We start from the raw sequence: 21,194 nt of genomic DNA on the forward strand, positions 1-21,194 counted from the left end.
AGACAGATGTGCAGGATGTTTGACTGCACTCTCCCCATGCAGGCACAGGGTGGATATTGGGCTATGGGAAGCTGCAGGACCCCACTCCTGGTGTGGGGATGCAGTCTGAGGTCCCTGGGGACTGTTGGAGTTGGCTGGGGTTCCTTGGGCCTAAAGGTTTCTAGGGACCAGCTGGTTCTCAGGCTCTTGGGCTTCTGGGCAGTGCTGGGACCCACAAAAGAGGCACAAACAAAGTGGGGCACACAGGCTGGACTAGCCTGTGACTGAAGGGGAGAGAAAGGGAGAGAAGCTCTGGCTGCACCCTGCAGGGAAGGTCCTTTGTTTGGCCTTGGTGGCTCCAAGCCTGGGAACACATAGAGGTCTTCTCTGGAAGATTAGACAGCAGCTCTGTAGGCGAAGTTCTGCTCCACTGTTCCCCACAGTGGATCCTGATGAAAAGAAGCAGTCCATGGTTTTAAGATGTTTATTGTCATGGTGGAAAGAAGATGAGAAACTGTACCCAGTATCTCAGGGTGGGCCTGAGATTAAATACCTTTTGCAGGGAGGAGTGTCTGGGAAGGAAAACTTAATTGGCTATGCCCTTTTGGCCTTTAGGTACCTCATTAATATGGAGATCTGTCTTGAGGCTCCATGGTCTGTAGTCACACCCTCTACCTGTGGAGGGGATAGGGGGTGTTGTCCTACATGAATAAAGGACCCAAATCTAAGGAGGGTTGAGGGCTCGGGTCAGCAGCCTGGAGTCTGGGGGCATCACAAAATGCCTGCCTTCCATTTGGATCACCTGGGGTCTCCAGCGCTTTCTAGCCTATGCTCGACCAGAAACCAGGCTGCCTTTCCCAGTCCAGCAGGTCCTCAGTTCCATTCCACTGATCACTGTGTCTGTTTTCATGGAGAACCGAGCTCTTTTGATGGTTGTAGCTCTGAAGGTGATTCCCCCAGCAGTTCTCTTACTATTCAGGATTGTTATCTATCCTGGGTGTTTTTGTGTTTCCTTATGGAGCAGAATGTTGTCCTTTCAATTTCTGTGAAGAATAGTGTTGAAATAATGAAGGGGCTTGCACTGGATCTGTAGATTGCTTTTGCTAGGATGACCGTTTTTGTGATATTAGTCATTGATCCAGGAGCATGGGAAGTTTTCTATCTTCTGATATCTCCTTCGATGTCTTTCTTCAATGTCTAAGAGTTTTCCTTACACAAGTCTTTCATCTGCTTGCTTGCATCATAATTCTTGAGTCTATTTGAAAGGTATTGTTCCACTGTTTTATTTTCTCAGTCTGTCATTAGTATCTAGGAAGGGTACAGATTTTTGTGTTAAGTTTTTTTTTTTTGTAATTTATTTATTTATTTTTTCAAATCGTAATTTTTACTCATTCACACAGGGGTTATAAACACAAAAAGGCAGGACGTGGGGAAGGGGATGACACTGGAGAGTGGGTGTTTGGGGGAATACAGATATTTTTCAGAACAGGGTATCGGTTGGGTGAAGGTTCAGGGGACAAGTCACTATGACTCTGCCTATAACTCGCTTGTCCTTATCTAAGTTGGTATTATCTGCCAAGGCTACCTATTTACAAGGTCTATAACTACTCAGGCTGGTAAATTTCCACAAAAGCTGCCTGTTTACATTAGCTTATAGCCATCTGTTTCAATGCTTTTCCACAGAGACCCAAAACTTGGTGTTAGTATACATGCATGACAGGCCTATTGCTGATTTTAGAGCTATGGCTGATTTTAGGCCTTCAGTGTATAAGCAGGGCTGCCCCTGACATCTCCTCCCTTCTCTAAGTATAGAAGGGCTGTGGTGATTCTAATCTTGTGAAGACGGGGATAGAGGCCTGACCTCTAGTGATTGAAGGGGACCTTGTAATGGCTCAGGTCCCCCTGTCGTTGTCCAGTGAGGCATGATGGCCATATCCATCCCGATGTCTTTTTCCTGAAGAGGGGATACTTTTGACATCAACCCCTATGCAGTCAGGGAACCCAGAGAGATATTTTTAACTTTTATTTATATTCCCTTGTAGTGCTTAGTCTCGTAGCCTAAGCAAGAATTCAGATCACCAGTCAGAAGGGGTTCTGGGTGGCCCCTCTCTGATTGGTCTAGGGACAGGAGTCTCCTCTTTTAGGTTGAGTGGAGATGGGTTTTGGGAACACCCTGGATAGAGTAACAACCTCATCTTGAGTCTCGAGGTCCTCCATAGCTAACTTATGATAATGTATCTGAATAGGTTTTGCTGCCAAATTATTTATCTGTTGTTTCACAGAGTTAGTCAGCTTATTTGAGGCCCAGGGACCAAAAGAAATAAGCAAAAATAATCCAATTAATGGTCCCAAGATGGAAGGAAGTAGGGTTGACAAACATGGAGAGGCTGAAAACCAATTCTTGTACCAGCATTCATCTTTCTCTTTCTCTCTCTGACTTTTCTCAGGGCCTTCTCTGACCTTTTTGATGTTCTCTTTAACCATCCCTGTCTTGTCTATGTAAAGGCAACATTCTTCCTTAAGGGCTGTACACAGTCAAGAGCTGTACACAGTCAAGAGCTGTACACAGCCTTTTCTATTGTAATAGAGTAAATCAAGTCCAATAAGGATCTTTGCGATTTTTGGAGGTCTCTTCAGACAGTGAAACGAGGGATTTCTTCAGATTAGTGATGTCAATCTCTAGCTGTTTGATGTTCTTGTCAATGGCCCGTTGAATGTCTGAGTAGTATAAGTTCGGAGGCCAGCACCTGGATTAGAACTTCTAACAGCAGATATCACGGGTGATTCATTTTTAACTGGAAAGGAAAAAGAAGGGACTTCTCAGGGAGATTTCTCTTCCCTGGATGTCAATTGTTATTCATCTTATTTATGGTTGGGCCTGGCTTTGTGGGGGTATCTATTTATTTCATTAATCTTTTTTGTAGCCAGTTAGCTGTGCCTTCTGTGGTATCAAATAGGCATATCAATCCTTGGCCCCATAAGGGAACTGAGTCTGGGCCATTCCCTTTAAGGGTAAGAGGGTCCTTCCCCATAGCTGTGGCATAGTTTTTATTGGTCTCAGTGATACCAGAGGCAGTCAGCAGCAGATTTGCCATGAGCTTTCAGTTTTAGAGAGTTAAAAGTGAACAAGGCATGATGGAGAATATTTCAGGGGGACTTCTTCTGGGGTGGGTACCGTTCCCCCTCTTTTGTTTTTAAAGCCAGTTTTTCAGGGTACTTGTAAAATCTGGACAGAAGTGCCAACAGCCGCTCCTTCCACACTCAGAGAGTCATGAAGACACTATTTCAAGAGATATAAACCCATATTAATAAATCTCTTTTATCAAAGGACTGTTATAGCACAGCCAACAACTAATCAGACTATACAATATATCGATTAATAATAGCTTCTTCTACTTTTTGTGAGATTACTTCTCTTTTGTCAATTAATTGATGAGGAAAATTAGGATTTACATCTCTCTTTTGTAGAGAGCTTAAAATAAGATCTTAGCCAATTAACATTTCCTAGAAACTTTTGAAAATAATTTGAAATAAGTAAACTCTCTTTTTTTTTCAGACCCTTCATCTGTTTTTTTTATTGGATATTTTACGTATTTACCTTTCAATGATATCTCCTCTCCCATTCTCCCCCAAAACCCCTTATCCCATACCCCTCCTCCTATTTTTTATGAGGGTGTGCTCCAAACATCCTCCCAGTCCCATCTTCCATCTCTCGAATTCCCCAATGGGGAATTGTGTTAAGTTTTTATCATTCTACTTATTTAAAAATTTTATCAGTTGTTGGAGTTCCCCAGTGGAATTTTTCAGGCCACTACTGTATAAAATCATGTCACATCATGACTTCTTTCCTTCCTGTTTGTATCTCCTTGATGTCCTTCAGTTGTCTTGCTGCTGTAGCTATGTCTTCAAGTACTATATCAAACACGTATGGAAAGTGTAGAAAACCATGTCTTGTTCTTGATTTTAGTGGAAATGCTTTGAGTTTTTCTCCATCTATATTGATGTTGGCTGTGGGTTTGCTGTAACTCTCTTTACCTTGTTTTGAGACATGTCCTTCATAACTCTAGTTTCTCAAAGAATTTTATCGTGAAAGGGTGTTGTAATTTGTCAAATGCCTTCTTTGCACCTGATGAGTTGATCATGAGCTTTCTGTCTTTCAGTCTCTTTAAGTGGCAGATTGCATTCATGTATGTGTGTGTGTGTGTGTATGTGTGTGTGTGTATGTGTGTGCTGAACGTGCTTGAATCTCTAGAAAGAAATCAACTAGATCATGGTGGATATTCTTTTTGATATGTTCTTCAATTTAGTTTGCAATCATTTCATTAAGAGTTTTTACACCAACATCCACAAGGGATATTGGTCTATAATTTCTTTTTTTTGCTAGGCCTCTGTATGTTTTTTTTTAAATTCACTTTACATACTTATCACTGCCCTCACCCACACACAGTTTCTTCCTACCACCCTCCCCTTCTCCTCTGAGTGGGTGGAACACTTCCCCCTACAACTAGAAGAACATATTCCACACACAGGCAACAACCTTTGGGATAGCCCCTGCTCCAGTTGTTTGGGACTCACATCTGCTACATATGTGTCTGGAGGCCTAGGTCCAGCCTATGTATGCTCTTTGGTTGGTGGATCAGACTCTGAGGGCCCCAAGTGTCCAGGTTAGTTGTCTCTGTTTGTCTTCCTGTGGAATTCCTATCCTCTTCAGGACCCTCAATCCTTCCTCCAACTCAGAATTCCCAAGCTCTGTCCAACATTTGGTTGTGGGTCTCTTCATCTGTTTCAGTCAACTGCTAATGGAGCTTCTCAGAGGGCATTTATGCTAGGCTTCTGTCTGCAAGCAAAACAGAGTGTCATTAATAGTGTCAGGGATTGATGCTTGCCCATGGGATGGGTCTCAAGTTTGACTGGTCTTGTTTTGCCAATCCCCCAATCTTTGCTCTATCCCCATCTCTGCATATCCTGTAAACAGGATAAATTTTTGTCAAAAGTTTTGTGGGTGGGTTGGTATGCGTATCACTCCACTGGGGTTCCTGCATGAATACAGGAGGTGGGCTTCTTCAGGTTCCACATTTCCACAGCTGTGAGTCTCAGCTAAGGTCACCCCCATTGTGAGCCTCCCCTACAGAAACAGAAAGAACACTGTCAAACTCTTTCTATGAGGCCACAGTTACCCTAATACCTAAACCATACAAAGACTCAACAAAGAAAGAGAATTTCATTTCAATTTATCTCATGGACACTGATGTAAAAAAAATGAACAAATAAACAAAAAACCAAACATCTCACAAACCAAATTTAGTAACACGTCAAAAACATCATCTACCATGATCAAGTAGGCTTCATCCCAGGAATGCAGGGATGCTTTAATATATGAAAATCTGTAGTTTTATTTTTTAAACCTTATTTTTAATGATGGTTTTAAAATGCCTTAACCTCTCTTTTAGCCCACCACCCACCAAAGATAGTGAAAGAAAGGTACACGGGAAGTGAACCGTTTTAGAAAGATATTTTGGAGCAACTCTCATCTGTGTTTGTCTGGAAATCAGCAGTTCAGTTCAGATTAGCAGTGTCAGCTCTATCCACCAGCAAACACCTCACAGATACACCAGCAGTCCAGTTGGGTAGTGTCAGGATAGCAAATACGAATCAGCAGTGGTGGCACTACCTAGCAAAGAGAGCCAGGCCTCAGCCTAGCTCTAGTCAGGAGGAGGGACAAGGAGGAACGCCAGGTGTTCTCAGCTGTACCTTTCTCAGGGAACTGAAGATCATCTATCCTGCTTTACAAAGGTCTGTCAGATGACTGATATTGGGCCAAAAGGTTAAAGACAGATGTTCCAACATTATAAGAAATTAGGAGGCTGTCCAGATAGTCAGCTGTCTCTTCTATTGCTTAAGTCTGACAAGCTGTGTTTAGTGCTTCCTATGTACCCAGGTAATGTATTAGTCAATCTCTGATTTCTGACAGGGTTGAAGATTAGTTATAGTCTCATAATCAAACTCAGGTTGTTCAGCATTGAGGGAGAGGTTATAGAGTGCAAGGCATGTTTTTAGATGGCATTGCAGGCTAAAATATAAACACAATTCAGGGATAAATCACAATTCTTTAAGTCAGGAATGATGGGAGAGTACTTTATCTAACTGACAAATATGATAGGCTAGATGTTGATTGTATATCATGCTTTGTAATTTACATGATTGTTGTGCTTTTGTTCAATTTATGTCTGGGTGAAGAGGGTTTTTTTGTATTTGTTGTTTGTTTAATTTTTTTATTAGACAAAAAAAAATGTGAGATGTAGAGGGTGGTTCTGATGTGAAGGTCCTGTTCCCCAACTGGTTCTTGATCAATAAATATACATACCAGTGGCCAATGACTGAGGACTGGGTGGACACTTTGAGTTGTGTGGGAGGACTCAGGGAGAGTTGGAAGAACTGGAGGAGAAGAATGAGGCAGTAGTAACAGGAGATAAAGCCAACCAGCCATGTGAGTTTTTGGTTGGAGTGGCCAATGGCCTGGGGTGGCAGGGGAGGTTTAGGAGTGCACAGTCCTTGAGTTAGCAAAGGCATTTTAAGATTAACTGGTGTGTGTGTGTGTGTGTGTGTGTGTTTAATCTGTGAATCCAGTAGAATCTGGGTGAGGACTGGTCTCATAGTTCACCTGGAACTTAAAGTGTGGTAGCAAAAACTACAGGCTACAGCTTTCATTCCTTGAGTCATCTCCCTGCTCCTCATAGGTTTACTTCCTGTATAATTTCTGTAGGAAAGATATATCTCTGAGGAAATTACCTAACAGCTTATTGACTTTTGAGTCTTCATTTTGCTTGGCTTTGGTTTTATTGTCTTTGAATTGTTACAGTTCCAGGCTCTTAATTTTTTTTTTTTTTTAATGTGGGTCCTTGTGTGCAGAGGCCAGAGCAAAGCCTCAGGTGTCTGCAGAATGGTTCATCAAGTGGAACCCCACAGCTGAACCTTCCAGATTCTCAAGCAAGTATCTTTCTCAATCCATCCAGCTGCTCCACAGAGCAAAGGACAGAGCCTGTGGGATTTGGAGTGTGGCCCCAATTGTGTTCTCACTTAGACTGTGACAAGGCCCACAGAAACATCTCCCTCCTTTACCAGCCTCTCACAGACATCCCTTCCTGTGTGCTTAAATGACTGGGTATGTACTGATCATATGTGGTTTTCTCAAACTTATTCCAATTGAGAAAAATATTTTAACTGACACGTAACAAATTAAAACTGAATTTATTTCTTGCACACTATCCTCCATGCTTATTATGAATGAATGGTTTCTTATAGTGTGCCCTTCTTTGTCTTTGCTATTTCTTCTGCTTGAAATTCTATGAGGCAGATGACTTTCATTCTTTGTTTATTTGATAAAAATGTAAGAAAGCATATGACAGCACACTGGCTCAGAAGCACCAGACAAAGGGCAAGGGACAAAGGGAGCAGGGGAGGTAAGGAGAGGGGTCTAGGTCCCAGGACTGCAAGGTCTGGGCTAAGCACCCATCAGGAGCACAGATCTCCAGGGTGGAGACTCAGGAGGATCCAGGTCCTGGGAAAGCACTGTCTCTGGAGGAATGTAGACCAAGCAGGGCATGTTTTGATAACGTGGAGACACGGGGAGAACACCTTTCTTCAGCCTTGTTCCTTCACCTCAGCTCAGGAGTCCTGCAGAGCACAGGGGACAGGGGTGTTTCCAGACCTAACTCTGCAGTGGCTTCTTTGACCACCTCAGGCCTCTCCTGACAGCATGGCAGGGAGCAGAGAGGAACTTCTCATGTCCTGAGTCAATGCTGCTTCAGAGCACAGGCCTTCAGTACGTGCACGGAGCAAGGCTCAGTGCAAACTGCCTGGCCAGACCTGGGATCTCAGTCTTCCCCATTGCTCTGCCCTGTGTCCATCACCCCAGCCCCCACACTGTAGGGAAAGCAGATCTGTCTCTGAGAGAAGACTGAAGGGTGTTACCTGTGGGCTGAAGTCCAGACTGTCCTAGAAAAGAGAGGATAAAATAGATGCTTGCATGCATGGTAGCAGATCTGTCCCCAGACACATGTTCCCAGACTCGGAGCTGCCACCTGAGATTCCTCTGGTAACACCACCCAAAGCACACAGGACCAAGAGGAGCATGGACAGAGGGAGGGGCTCAGGGAGCTCCACCCACCAGTAGTGCCCATGGCTCTTCCCCAGTCTTCCTCTGTTCTCAGGTCTCAAAACAGAATCACCTTAACCTTTGCATGTGTTATCCCCCCTCAGGGTTCAATCAAGTAACTACAGACTGTTGTGTTCAGTGTCCATTGGGAGCTCAGGTCACAGGGCCAATGCATCCTGAGTACAAATCCATAACTCTTCCCTGGAACGCTATTCAGTCGTGGCCCCCACCAGACTCCTTACCTTTCTGGTTCCTGAAGTAGATGAACAGCCCAGCTCCAAGGAAGAGCAGACCCAGCACGAAGCCCCCGACTCCACTCAGCATCTTGTTCTGTGCAGATGAGGACTGTGCCTCTGAGAAGGGAAGCCAAAGGTTTGGAGAGTTTTAGCCCAAATCTCATTTCCACTGAGGACCCCTGAGACTCAGAGCTTTGAGACCAAGGAAGAAGTGTGTTCTAGAAGAGCAGTAAGTGAACACTCCTGGTCATGTTGAGAAACAAAGCAAACAGGAATAGGCTCACACCATGAAGAGCCTTAAATATGGCCACCCTGAGCTGTGCTGACAGGAAGGCGCTGAGCTCTGAGAGTAAGAAAAGGCTGAGTTGTGACTATGTCCGTGAGTTCAGCTATGACCCTGCACTGCTCCAGGATCAAGAAGATCCCAGGACCTGTGATGTCATTGGCAGGCTCAGATGATTGTATGAGGGAATAACTGCTTTCCAGGGGACAAAGGTGCTTGTGGAAGCTTCACACACCTACCCTGTAAGCCATGCTGAAAGCCAGGACAGCACAAAACCAGTGAAAAGAGTGTGTGGGCAGAGAAAGCTGACTGGGAGGGCTAAGCCACGCCCCTCCCTGGTGGGCAGGCATTCATTGGGTCAGAGAAAGCTGACAGGCAGGGCTAAGCCACGCCCCCTCCCTGGTGGGCGGGCATTCAGAGAGTCTGGAAGTTACTACTCACTCCACTCCACTGTGACAGGGCTGGTCAGGCTGGGATGCTCCACCTGACAGGTGTAAACCTCTCCACCATGAGGAACTATCTCCAGCATCACCAGCGTCTGGAAGGTCCAGTCTCCATTTCGGATCAGGCCTGTGGACACCACTCCAGCCTTCTCCTCCTCACCATTCCGGAACCATCTAACTTCAATGCTGCCAGGGTAGAAGTCACTCACAGAGCAGACCAGGAGGTTGTGGTGTTCCAGAGGTTGTGTCTTTGCAGTGTACACAGTCACCTTGGGCTCAACTAGAGGAGAAAGAGAGGTGGGAAGGACCCATGAGGGCAGAGCTGTCCTTCCTGTGGACTGCCTGCCTGTCTCCACCCACCCAGGCTAGATTTGAGGCACGCCTAAGGTTCTACCACACAGTCGCCCAGGACTTAGGTTCTTTATTCACCATTTACTGTCAGTTCCCCTCTCAGGAGGAATCACCAGCTGGAGGTGAAGCTCCAGGCAGGGAGAGACATGCTCTTCTCTCAGCTGTGGTAATTTTACCAACAGCTAAGTGACACCCACATGTCCTGTGGGTGTAAGCACATGGGTTCTGTCTCTTCTTGTCTGTAGATGGTGACGGTTCTGTGTGTGAGGCAGGAAGACTTACCTCTTTTGGAAGACTCATCTCTTTTGGCAAAACTCTAAAAAAATCAACTTTGCCATATCTGACATCATCACTTTCTTAATGTCTGCTACACAGGGATTCACAGTCACATCGGCAGGGGCCAGACAGAGTGAGATGCAGGGATTGTGGGCTGAGCTGCAGTCTGCACACTGACCCATGCAGAGCAGTGGACAAGCTGCAGGTGGCAGTTTGTGGGGAGGGCCCTATTTCAGCTGAAGAAGCTAGGCCCTTTTTCGTGTGTGTGTGTGTGTGTGTGTGTGTGTGTGTGTTTTGTCCTGACAAGACATTTAACAGCCATTCACATAACCCATTATTGTAAATAATCTCTTGATCCATTAGTTTAAAGACGCCTTCATTTCCTTTGACTATTTTCAGTTCATCTCGCTACAATCTTCTGAAGCTGAGTGAAGAAGCTGTCATCCCATTTTGAGCTGTGCAGAAGGTGTTGTGTCTCCCACCTTGAGTTGTGCAATCAGGATTGGGGGTTTCAACATCACAAACTGTCCTGGGTAGTTTTCTGTACAATTTGCACAGCTAAAGTCACTTGAGAGCAGGGAACCTCAATTGAGGAAAAGCCTCCATAAGATTGCGCTGTAGGCAAGCCTGTAGAACATTTTCTTAGTGATTGATGGGGATGGCCCCGCCCACTATGGGCGGTGCTGTCCCTGGGCTTGTGGTCCTGGGCTCTATAAGAAAGCAGGCTGAGCAGGCTACGAGGAGCAAACCACCCTTCATGGACTCTGCATCAGCTCCTGTTTCCAAGTTCCTGCCCTGCTGGAGTTCTGTCTTGACTTCCTTTAATTATGAAAAGCATATAGAAGTGTGAGCTAAGCAAGCCCAATATTAATTGTAATTATGCTGTGGACCTCAAATCCGATCCTTGGACTTTAGACTTAGGAAGTCCACCTTGGTCTCAGCCTCTGCCTAGAGTATGGGTTCTTCTCTCGGGTCTGATCCACTCACCAGGCACTGTCAAGAGCCTTGGCTCCCAAGGACCGGAACAAAGGTCTCATATTTTCTTCTCACCAGAGTTGAGTTAGACAGTGTCTCTCAACCTGAGGGTTGTGACCCCTTTGGCAAACCTCTCTAAAAATATTTGCATTATGATTCATAACAGTAGCAAAATTACGGGTATACAGAAGCAATGAAAACAATTTTGACTAGATGTTACCACAATATGAAGAAGTATATTAAAGGGTCACACTCAAACACCTTTGACTTGAGCCTACTCTACCGTCTACCACAGTTGTACCCCAGGCAAGCTGGCAGCAGGCCACTCCATCCTCAGGTCTGGTAAAGGCTGAAAAAATGGATCCAAGGTCTAAAACCAGATGGCCAGACACCACGGTGATGTGTGCAGCAATGTTTATCTAAAGTAGGTTGGTCTCAGATATTGTCTTGATTCAAAATGACAGACTTTCTAAAACCTGCTGGCACACAGGCTTCAGTCCGACTGTCCCTGGATCCAGGATTTTGGGAACCGAGCTCTGGCAGTCCCTCCCTTCCCCCGCAGCAACACCTGTGTTCCAGCTTCAGTGGCCGCACACATGTCGATCCAGGTGCCGCCCAGCCCCACCCATGTGACCTCCCTCCTGTCCTTATACAGCATTGGCAGCACTGAGTGGCAGCCGCAGTGGCGGAAACCACCATTGGCTTCACTGTGCCTGTCCCAGCTCCTGTGCCGGAGCCTGTATACATTCTTAGTGGACAGCGGTACAGCGATGCAGTAAAACGGAACACTGTGATGGGTGCGCCCGATTTCACTGCCCACAGCTAGCTGCCAGCAACAGCTCCACGCGCCAGAAAAAAAGAAAATACATAGACACAGTAGAGGCAGGAGGGGACCTTAAGGTGCAAGCCAAACAGTGACTATGCCACCTGCTACCCATCCATATATATTCCAGGAGGACAGTGAAAACCACAAGGAAAGCATAAAGACATGACTGGTCGCCATCTTTGTTGTGGGAGGAAAAAAAAAGATAGCTTCATAGTCATCTTGGTAAAGGGCAGTCACATGACTGACTGTGCCATCTGTGTTACGGGAAAGTCATGTGTTCACTGCCATCTTTACTGAGGGTTGCCAGGTATTTTTTAGTACCTTGCTGACAGCCAAATCTAACTTTTATGTCTTTTAAACTATAGCTCTTTGGATAAACTAAGTTATACAGAAAACTACAATGGTCTATAATAGTAATGTACTAAAATACATAATATGTACTAAATATAATAAATATTATATAATAATGTATGAAATAATATAATAATTATATAATATGTACTGAGTAATAATGTATTAAATGCAGTAGGATCAGCAGAATTGCCAGCTTCTCTGTGAACTGCAGTACAATTAATAATTTTAATAGTAAAAACTTCATTTTAAAGCCTGATTTTTAAGGCCCAAACGTTACAAGTATGAAATCTAAAACCCTAGTCTTAAGAAAGCTGCTAAATTACTGTTAAGTTGCTAATGATAATTTTAAAATCCAAGAGTCATGTCCGTCCACAGCACCTCCAGAACCAGCTTGTGTATCTCTCTTATCAAGAGAGAAAAGAAAAGTAGATTTTTAGGAAAAAATTTGAGTTGCAACCTGAGATTCAAACACTGTACTTGGCTGAGTCCTTAGGCACACCGGGCAGGCTGCTCTCCCTTTGGGAGGACCTCACCCTGGGGTGCACCTTTACTTTCCTCTGTCTACCCCTCTCCTAACCCTTCTGCTTAAGGTAAAAGTATGTTTAATGCAGTTTTCACCCTGACGTCACTGTCCAGGGCATCTTGACTTTTTTCTCGGGGCCGGTGAGGAGATCAGCAGTTAACATCGCTGCTGCTCCTGCAGAAGATGAGTTCTGTTCCCCTGCCATGAGTCTGCTTAAAGCCGCCTGTGGCTCCAGCTGCAGGGAAGCCAGCCTCCCCTGTGGCTTCCGCGCACATGCGCACCCCGCTCCCGCTGCTCCCCCACCGTGGCTTCTCCCCTACCCGACCCATCCAGTCTCACCTCTCCGCTGCACAGAGAAGCTATTAAAGACCCCGTAGTTGTGTCTGCACACAGTATCCAGCTCGGCCCGCTTCCGCTCCAGGATCTCCTTCTGGCTGTTGAAGTACTCGGCCTGCAGCAGCCCCAGCTCGGTCACCGCGCGGAACTTGCCCACATCACTGTCGAAGCGCATGATCTCCTCCTGGTTGTGGATGTATCTGTCCAGATACCGCACGCGCTGCGTCCCGTTGTAGAAATAACACTCAGATTTAGCTTGTCCCAAAAACCGTGCTGTGGAGACAAGAATGATCTTCTCTGGGGACAAGATGCCTGGATCCCTCTCAGCTGCCCAAATGACCAGACCCAAGTTCGACCCAGCTCACTTCTGACATCCTCCTGACAACTTACAGGTCAAAAGGACACGCACCCCAGCTCCAGCCCAGGCTGAAGTCACTGTGTTACTGAGTGATGTGATGAAGGAACTCAGGGAACCTGCCCTCTATTCCCAGGAGAGAGGAGACAGTCCTCCCTTCAGTCCTCTCTCCTTCATTTCTTTAACCCTCATCAGGACCTCCAGTTCCTGAGCGACAGAGAGGTCGATTGGCCATTTTGTCTCCCACTGGATGCTTCTGTTTTGTTTTTTAAAATGATATTTCTCATACAATATATTCTGTTCAGTTTCCCCTCCCTCAACACCTTCCAGATCCTCCCCACCTCTCTGACCACCCAAAGCCACACTTTGTACCCTTATAGCTAAACATCAATCAATTAGAAGAAAAAGAAAAAACAAACAAAAAACAAGATGAAACAAAGAAAAATGAAAAAGAAAAGCCATAAGACATAGAGACACACACATTCAAACACAAGAATAACATAAAAACACAAAACCTGAAACCATGATGTATAAGCAAAAGATCTGTAAGACAAATAAATAAATAAATACTTTAAAAAACCTCTCCAAGAATACCATTGAGACTGCATTCTGTTGCAACATCTACTGCTGGGCTAGACGCCTGTCTGTAAGTGTGGTTCACACCCAGTGAGACTATTATTTTTGAGATTGTCACACAATAAAATCATTTCCCCTGTTCCTTTTCCTCCCCCTGAACCTTCCTATGTACACCTCCATGGTCTCTTTCAAATGCATGGCCTCTTTTGTCATTAATTGTCATATATACACATGTCATACATACATTCATTCATACATACATACATACATAAATATATATATAGACATATGAGTACATTTCTAAATACATAGACCCTCAACATACCATCTGTATGATGTTACTTGTATGTATGTTTTAGGGCTGACTATTTGGGATTGGATAACCAATAGGTGTGCTCTTCCCTGGGGAGACTATTTCTCACACCCCCAGCCTTCCTCAGCTGCCTGTGGTCCCTTGTGTAGGTCACAGTCTTGTGTGTTTCCCTGCCACAGGCTCTTGGTCAGGGCCACTCTCTCATGCTCAGTTAGGTCTGGACATTGCTGCTGGTCCTGCAGCAAAAAGGGGGAAATGGCCCATTTGGTGTAAACTTGAGAACAGAACAATCCTGTCCCAGGCCATCCAGGACAGACAGGGGTTAGTGCCCAGAATCAGTTCATTTCCCCAAAGAGCAGCACCCCACATGTGTATCTCTTGTATCTCCTGTATTCCAGCAGCACAGGGGCCAGCAGGGTGTGCCCCTCCCTGATCCCACACCTGCCCCACCTGGAGCTAAGCTGGAAACCAGGACTCACAGCTCAGAGGACACCTCCCTCCCACCTCTCATGCTCAAGTTCCTTAACACATCACATAGAACACAGTAAATCTTCCTCAGTGCCGCACTGTGCAGGCCTGCGGTGCCCATGGGAATCCAAAGAAGAGAAACAGACACCTCCGTCTAAGTCAGAGCTTTAAACTGTGAAGGTGGGGAAGAGGAGAGGGGGGGTGGAGTTCCATTAACAGGAAGCCTTGAGTGACAGGAGGGGTAGAGAAGCACTCTGAGGACTGACAGTGAGGACCTGTCACAGGTGTGTCACAAGTGTGAGCCAGAAGAGGGTGGTGGCTACAGATGTCAGAAGAAGGGATACAGGGTAGATGTGGGGACACCTCTCAGCTGAGGTAACACCTCATGTCAACACCTAGTTCATGAACAACAGACCTCAGGGCATGAGGGCAGCAGTGAGAGAGGAGGCTTTAGGATCAAGAGCAGCCCCAACTCAAAAGCCTTGGAGTTGATGGGGGCTTTCTCTAGTTTACTAAGAGGGAACGACTGGGGAAGTTTCTGCAAATTGAGACCAGGATCCCAATACTGAGCCACAATCTCTTATCTGAATTACAGATGCAGAGAATTCACAAACCTGACTGTTTTAAAATCAGATGACAAATGTGACCCTGGGGGAAAGGTGAGCGTGTATTTTCATGCGCTGGTGGGTCAGTCAGTCACATTAGCTTCTCTAGTCTCAATAGAGGAAGCCACATATGATGTCTCTTTTCGTCTTCACATTTAATCTAACGCAGAAAATGTACAAGAGGTTTGTGAAAAGCAACTGAAATAAACGCAAGCACCAGACATTATCAATCTCACAAACGCTCTGAAGGATGAAGAAGTTTGGTGCGTTTTGTGAGAAATATTTGCATCAGTCACCACTGTGGCTCATGACTTTAAAAGAGAGATCACTGAGACCTTCAGAGACGGAATCACTCATCCCTAAGTTGTATTGTCTGATACAACACAGACAATAGTGAGGAGAATGGGTTTGATTTTTATAAAATACAGAATGGAAGAAAAAGGACAGGTTGGAAGCATTAAGAATGGTCCATATGACAGACGATGATGCGAGGGCAGGAGCCTGGCCTGTGGGAGGTGTCAATGAGGTCATAGGCAGTCTGGAAGCTTCTGAGTGCCCTTTGATAACAGAGGTGATAACAGCTTACAGAGAGGAAGCACACAGTGGGGCAGCAGGACCCTAATGCTTTACACATCATCCCTCACAATCCTCAGACAGCTCAATGAAAAAGATCATTTCTCCCGAATTTTACATTTCAACCAAAGCAGACAGGGTTCAGAGGGCTTGCCCACATTCCCAACTTTCTGGGGTCACAGAATAAGTTTTTAATTATTTATTTTCATTGATATGTATTGGCGTTTTGCTTACATGTGTATCTGTGTGAAGATGTTGGAACAACTGACACTGGAGTTCAGACAGTTTGTGGTTGCTGGGAATTGAACCCAGGTTCTCTGAAAGCACAGCCGGTGCCCTTAGCTACTGAGCCATCTCTCCAGCCCAGGGTCACAGCTTTCCGCAGTGCTAATAACCCCATCTTTTACCCCCAATGTGCATAGCACAGACTTTGATTTTCTGTGTGTGATGTATGTGTGTGTTATGAAACTAGGAAGGGGATCATATGATACAAAGAGAAGTCTTGTCCTTTCCATGGGCTCAGGCCAGAGACTGTGGGAAGAAAATAATATATGAATGTGTTCAGATCACAAACACTGAACCAGCTCTAACCTGTCCCAGGGTCTCAGAAGGGGCCTCGAGTTCTTTAGAACAGCCCACAGGTGCCCATCAGTTCAAAGGCCATTTTCAGATCTAAGAACCTCAGCATTAGCTGCTGTGTGCTCCCAAGGAGAAAGGGAAACACTAACCACCACGCAGAGGTTCCGCACAGGAACAGGCTGCACAAGCACTGGAGTCAGGGAGACAGAAAGAGGAGCCCTGGATTCAGCCTCACACGTGTCCAGGCAGCCACCTCACAGCCTGCAGAGGATGCACAGGGGTCTCCTGGGATGCTCTCAATGTCCCTTGACTCTATGACACTCCCACAGAAATCTGATACCAATATTTTACTTTTTTACCTAAAGCAACAGAAAACACACATAAAAAGTAGTATAGAAACACACATAGGAAGTTCTATTTTTAAAGAGAAACCTGTTTGGCATAGTCAATACAATGAAGACAGGGCCTGTCTCAGAAGTTAATTTTCCATCATGATTTATCAATCTTTCCAGGGACCTAAGGGAATATGACACAAGGTATAGATTTTACTGGGAGAAACTTGAAAAGCAATGGCTGATACACAGGGGTGTCTCATATAGATCTGAGAACACAAACATCCAGGCTTCTATTTGGGGACATAGTGTAGAGTTCATGTGAGGACTGTGCGTGGTCACAGGAGATATCAATAGTTTCAAGGGATTTAGCCCCAACAGTGAGGAAGTTAGCTCCTTCCTTTCCCCACTTGGAGCAGCCCAGCACCTGAGGTGTGCACTTACGTGTGGGGTCTCTGGTCAAAGCCACGGGAGGGCTCAGCACTGTCAGCAACAGGATCACAACTGCCATGCAGGGAACTCTGGGAAGCCACATCATGCTGGAGGAGAGGAGACACAGGAATCGGAGGGGGAGACAAGCTTCAGACTTTAACTTTATTCTCTTTACTCATTGCTAAGATAGTAAGAACCAGGGGATTCACTGCTTTGCCGCTGGATTGGGTAAGACCCGTGCCAGGGAGCCAATCAGAAGCAAAGGCAACCAGCATCATCAGTTGCTAGTTAGAGATTCAGTGTGAGGGTCCCCTTCTGAAAGTTGCAGGAAGGAGACTCAGCCTGGGCTGCTGGCCCCTGCCTCATATCCCAGCGCTCAGGGGGCAGAGGCAGCTGGGTTTCTGTGAGTTACAGGTCAGCCTGGTCTACATAGTAAGACCCTGTCTTTAATCAACAAACAAACAAACAAACAACAACAACAACCCCTCCAAACAAATAAAGGAGAATAGGGTTTTGTTTTGGGGTTATTTGTGTTGTTGTTTTTTAAAGAAAGTAATTTGGGAGGGAGACATGTGGGAAGGTTCCAGAAGAAGCTGGGAGGCGGTCGTGGGTGGTGGATAGAATCAAAATACATTGTATGCACATACAACAACCTCAGGGTATAAATTACATATCGTTTTTTAAAGGATAATTTTTTCCCTTTTTTAAATGATGGATCCAGTTGCAGCTGAAACACTTTAATCAGGCCGTGAAGCTGGGCCCGCTCTGGGATGGTCAATCATTCATTCAGCAGTTTGAGCACCGAGGGAATAGTCACCTTTTCTACATAAAGCTGTGAGGACAACTGTGTGTTTGAAGCTGTGTGAGAGCAAAGGAGGTGAAGGAAGACGACTGTGTAGCCCGGCACCTTTAGCCTGGCGCTCACTGCACCTCAGCTCAACGGTGTAGATGTCAAAGTTATTGAAGTGTCCCTTGGACGCAGTCTTCCCAGCCATCACAGGCAGAGGTACAATCCCCATGTTTCATATTAGCGATTTTTAATTTATTCTAGTCTCACTGATGTGTTTCAGAGAGGACATAGATTGGGACATTTTAGAGTGTACATTTTACCGACATTCCCAAACTCTTGAAATTTTTTGTTCTGTTTGTCTGAAAACATTTTTTTTTTTTTGGATAAGTGGAGAAATTTCTTGTTGAAGAAAATTATTTCTTCAAATGTTATATAGAAACTCTAATACTAAATAGTGGACGGCATAGGAATTTCCCCTCGCAACAGAGGTGTAGTGGGAGGTGATAGCGAGACCAGCACGGCCCTGCTAACTCCGGACTGCCACCAGGCCAGGCAAGGCTAGCTCCCGGGCAGCCGCCATGTTCTCAATGTATCCAAAGCATTGGCTAGCCAGGAGTGCCGGCCTCGGGCCCAGGAGACATTAGCCATGGCTGCTGCCTCCGCTGATCAGCTTCGTGGAGTCCAACCCCCAAACCCATGGAATAACCGCCATCCTCCCATACCCGGGAGACATGAGACTCTTAATGCTTAAAGATTATCCGATGGATTTATATATTAGTAATGATCGATACACAAGATGCCCACACAATAGGAAGTGTTACCCAATATCTAACCTTTTGATACGTTTTATTACTTGAGACTGCTAGAGATCGTTTGTGCTGTTATTGTTATTGCTGTTATTTTTATTGTTATACTGAAGTGTTGCATTGTTATATTGTATTGCTGTTATTAAAGACTGCTAGAAATAATATTTTTCTGTTATTGTTATTGCTATTTTTGTTATTCTTGTAATGTATTGTTATATTGTTATTGTTATATTGTAGTATTATTGTAACTGAAGACTGCACAAGATCCTATTTTGCTGTTATTGTTATTGCTGTTATTGTAGTCTTGGTTTATTCATCCATTATTGTTTATGAAATCCTTGCTTCCATTCTACACAGGGGGAGTAAGGAACTGGGCTGGGGGTGTGGGTGGAACTAGCTGGGTGGTTGGATACCTCATACCTCAACACTGGCTCCAAAATGTCAGATCTGGGAATAGGGTAACACGACTGACTCCTCAGGGCACAGCTTTAGAGTCATGAGGTAGCATTGCACCACAGGCCAGCATGGGAAGAGCAGAACAAGCTTAGGGAATGAAAGCTAATTTATGCCATGTTCCCCACAGTGGCCCCAGAGGTGACTGTACTCTCCAGAAGCCCAGTGAACCTGGGAGAGCCCAGCATCCTCATCTGTTTCGTGGACAAGTTCTCCCCTCCAGTGGTCAATGTCACCTGGCTCCGGAATGGACAGCCTGTCACCAAAGGCGTGTCAGAGACAGTGTTTCTCCCGAGAGAGGACCACTTCTTCCACAAATTCCACCATCTGACCTTCCTGCCCTCCACAGAAGATTACTATGACTGTGAGGTGGATCACTGGGGTTTGGAGGAGCCGCTGCAGAAGCACTGGGGTAGGATGCATTCATTACTTCATTTCCAGGCATCCTGCTTCAATGCTGGATTCTGGACATTCAGCATTCACAGTGTAGGGCTGTGAACACAGCTCAGTGTTAGAGCAATTGTCTCATAGGTGTGTGGCTTCAAGTTCAATTACCAGCATCACAGACTAACAGAGTTCACAGTGTTTCATAACACTGACTACAATTTATATTCGTTCTCTCATAAAGCACATTCATTCACTTTGAAAAACTTATGCATGTGGGTGTTTTGCCTGTGTGTATGTCTGTGCACCATGTAAGTGCCTAGTACCCTCAGAGGTCAAAAAAAGGATGTCAGATGCCCTGCAACTGGAGCCATGTGCAGTTGTAAGCTGCCATATGGATGCTGGAAATGAAACTTAGGTCCTCTGCAAGAACACACAGTGTTTTAAACTAACGAGTCACCTCTCTAGCCCCAGTACACAGTCTGTTTCTTATATTGGCCACTGATATTTCTTACAACAGCAACTGACATCTCCTCTGCCTTATTTTCCCCAGAGTTTGAAGAGAAACCCCTCCTTCCAGAAACTAAAGAGAGTGTTGTGTGTGCTCTCGGGTTGTCTGTGGGTCTGATAGGCATCGTTGTGGGGATTATCCTCAGCATGAAGGGTATTAAAAAATGCAATGCTGCAGAACGCCACCAAGGAGGCCTGTGAGATGCCTGGAGGTGAGTTAGATGTGCTCAGAGACTGACAGATGTGTGGTGTCTGAGAGAGGAAAGCAGGGATGTGGTGCCTTTAAGAGAAGGGTGGGGGTTGTAGTGTCTCTCAATTCCTTGTATTGGAAAAGTGAGCTTTGGCATCAGATGCTACCCAAACCTACAGGATTGATGGGTCCTTTCTTCGGTGTTCCTGGAGGACTTGAGAATCTTGGAAAGTTTGTTTAGTTCCCAAGAGTGTTGACTCACAGGAGAACACAGCATCCTTGTGGCATGAGGGAATTACTCTCAAGGTTCAGGGATGTGGCACTTCCATGTATTGAGGCAGCAGCCATAGCTCCAGAGTCTGAAGCTTTTGGAAAGAGGCTCTTGGATCTGTAGCACGAATGGAAATCTCCTGAGTCCATGACTAGTGTCAGTCCTTTAGTCTGAAAGGGATCTAGGAAGGGGCAAGGGATGTTGATCTTCAGGCAAAATAAGTTTTGGGGTTCATGGTGGGAACTCAGGTCAACACTTAAGGAATTTTTAAGAGTCACATGGCCAAGAGAGACCAGGAAGGAAGCTGAGGGGCTCTCAATCCTTACTGGGAAGTCCCTGGTAATGCTGTGTGTCCCACAACAGGTGATGCCTTCAGTAAAAGCTCAGTGAAGAAACTTGTTGTGACAGCGTCTGAGGCTACCTTTTTTCTCAGTTGTTCACTTCAGCAGAGACCATATCTTCTGCAGTTTCCAGCCTTAAGCTGCAAGAATGGCGGCATGTTCTCTGGTCTAATGTCTGGCTGGGGTTCTCCATCTCCTTCCTGTATCTATATTCCATCCTCCATCATTTATGGTAATTCCTCTGTGACATACATCACAAAGTTCTTCCTCTGCTGTGGAACTTTCTTAGAATGGAGGCATCTTCTGTTCACTTATGGCTTGACATTTCTCCAAACTGTGTTCCTTTTTTTTCTACAAATAATAAACATCTTGGGTTGTGAAGTGTGTTTGTGGTGTGTGTGTGTGTGTGTGTGTGTGTGTGTGTGTGTGTGTCTGAGCAAGTTCTTGATAGAGAGTAGGAAACCTGAGGAGTATGTGTA

General features: G+C 45.3%; 2 protein-coding genes across 3 annotated transcripts; one reads left to right on the plus strand and one right to left on the minus strand.

Moving 5' to 3' along the window:
• Window positions 1-7,334: 7,334 nt before the first annotated feature.
• LOC114638038 (H-2 class II histocompatibility antigen, I-E beta chain-like) lies at window positions 7,335-17,137 on the minus strand. 2 transcript variants are annotated; one of them, XM_028786376.1, is made up of 6 exons: window positions 16,983-17,137; window positions 12,741-13,010; window positions 9,095-9,376; window positions 8,377-8,487; window positions 7,951-7,974; window positions 7,335-7,653 (listed from the first exon to the last, which is right to left on the minus strand). In XM_028786376.1, exons 1-6 carry the CDS (start codon window positions 17,074-17,076, stop codon window positions 7,640-7,642), a joined length of 795 nt encoding a protein of 264 aa, XP_028642209.1. In that variant the 5' UTR covers window positions 17,077-17,137; the 3' UTR covers window positions 7,335-7,639. The 2 variants fall into 2 exon arrangements, with proteins under 2 accessions (XP_028642209.1, XP_028642208.1); XM_028786375.1 differs by lacking the exon at window positions 7,335-7,653 and having other exon boundaries at window positions 7,886-7,974.
• Window positions 17,138-19,136: 1,999 nt separating this feature from the next.
• Window positions 19,137-20,114, plus strand: LOC114638061 (H-2 class II histocompatibility antigen, E-U alpha chain-like). The gene is made up of 2 exons (XM_028786416.1): window positions 19,137-19,431; window positions 19,957-20,114. The coding sequence occupies exons 1-2, from the start codon at window positions 19,137-19,139 to the stop codon at window positions 20,112-20,114; spliced, it is 453 nt and encodes a 150-aa protein (XP_028642249.1).
• Window positions 20,115-21,194: the final 1,080 nt, after the last annotated feature.

Source organism: Grammomys surdaster, unplaced genomic scaffold, assembly GCF_004785775.1.
Source record: "Grammomys surdaster isolate TR1022 unplaced genomic scaffold, NIH_TR_1.0 125504, whole genome shotgun sequence".
NCBI lineage: Eukaryota > Metazoa > Chordata > Mammalia > Rodentia > Muridae > Grammomys > Grammomys surdaster.